Below are 1,394 nucleotides of genomic sequence, written 5' to 3' on the forward strand. Positions count from 1 at the left end.
AGCTGCCAACTTCCTGTGGGGTGCTGGGGGCTGCTGGATCCAACCTCAGCCTTGGATCATGCCAACACTTTCAGTTTAGAGGAATTACAGAGGTGTGACTGAACCACTTTTGTCCCCCAGGTTTTAATGATGGCAAATCAGATCTATTGATAGAAAGGAATTATTTAGGGCACCAAATGATCAAACAAAAGATCTTCATCAGAATTACTTACTGCACAATATAAACACTAAAACTACCAGTAGTACAGGATAAGATAGAGCAGTGCTCTACGCTAAAGCAATTGTTGAAGCAATTCTACTGGCACAAAAGCAATAACTCTTAATTAGAGATGGATGGAACTACCCCAGACAAGCAGCCGAAGCTCTTCCCGCAGTTGAGGTACTCACAGGACTTCCCTTACTGGTGGGTCTGTTGGTGTCTGGTCTGTTGGTGTCTGATCAAGCCAGACTTCTGGGTGTAGCTCTTCCCACACTCCCCACACTTGAAGGGCCTTTCCTCGCTGTGGATGCGCTGGTGGGTGACGAGGTGGGACTTCCGGTTGAAGGCCTTCCCACAGTCGGTGCAGCAGAAGGGCCTCTCATCCGTGTGTGTCCGCTCATGCTCAAGGAGAGTTGAGCTGGTCTGAAACCTGGCCCCACATTGCCAGCACTTGTAGGGCCGTTCCCCGGCGTGGGTGGGGAGGTGGGAGCGCTGGTGGACGTGGAGGTGGGAGCTGTTAGTGAAGCTCTTCCCACACTCCCCACACGAGTAGGGCCTCTCCCCGGTGTGGATGCGCTGGTGGATGTGGAGGCTGGAGCTCTCAGTGAAGCTCTTTCCACATTCCCCACACGTGTAGGGCCGTTCCCCGGTGTGCATGCGCTGGTGGCTGCGGAGGTTGCCGCTGGTCCTGAAGCTCTTCCCACATTCCCCACATGTGTAGGGACATTCCCCAGTGTGGATGCGCTGGTGGGTGAGGAGGTTGGACCTCTGGTTGAAGCTCTTCCCACATTCCCCACACGTGAAGGGCTGTTCCCCAGTGTGGATGCGCTGGTGGGTGAGGAGGTTGCCGCTGTTCCTGAAGCTCTTCCCACATTCCCCACATGTGTACGGACGTTCCCCAGTGTGGGTGTGCTGGTGGGTGAGGAGCTTGGAGCTGTCACTGAAGCTCTTCCCACATTCCAAGCACTTGAAGGGTTTGTCCCTGCTGGGAGGCTGCTCAGGGACCACCAGCTCAGAGCTCTGCCTCAAACTCCTGCTGCCTTCCCGGCCCAGGCTGGGTCTTTCCTCCTCAGAGCACCCTGGGCTGGCTTTGGAGCCCCTCCTGCGGGGGGATCTCCGGCCCTTTTCCTCCCCGCTGCCTTCCTGCGCCGTGGAGCCCTTCAAAACGGCCTCTCCCACCAGGGTCTCACGGGGG

At 56.4% G+C, this 1,394-nt stretch overlaps 1 protein-coding gene across 1 annotated transcript; it reads right to left on the reverse strand.

Moving 5' to 3' along the window:
- Positions 1–397: 397 nt before the first annotated feature.
- On the reverse strand, positions 398–1,194 carry LOC113980043 (gastrula zinc finger protein XlCGF7.1-like; the record flags this gene model as incomplete). The annotated part of the gene is made up of 2 exons (XM_027707306.1): positions 398–903; positions 1,156–1,194. Coding segments are annotated over 2 exons (545 nt in total), but the record flags the coding sequence as incomplete, so codon positions are not given.
- Between the last annotated feature and the right edge of the window lie 200 nt (positions 1,195–1,394).

The sequence above is a fragment of the Neopelma chrysocephalum genome, unplaced genomic scaffold (assembly GCF_003984885.1).
Source record: "Neopelma chrysocephalum unplaced genomic scaffold, ASM398488v2 Primary Assembly neopelma1_91877, whole genome shotgun sequence".
NCBI lineage: Eukaryota > Metazoa > Chordata > Aves > Passeriformes > Pipridae > Neopelma > Neopelma chrysocephalum.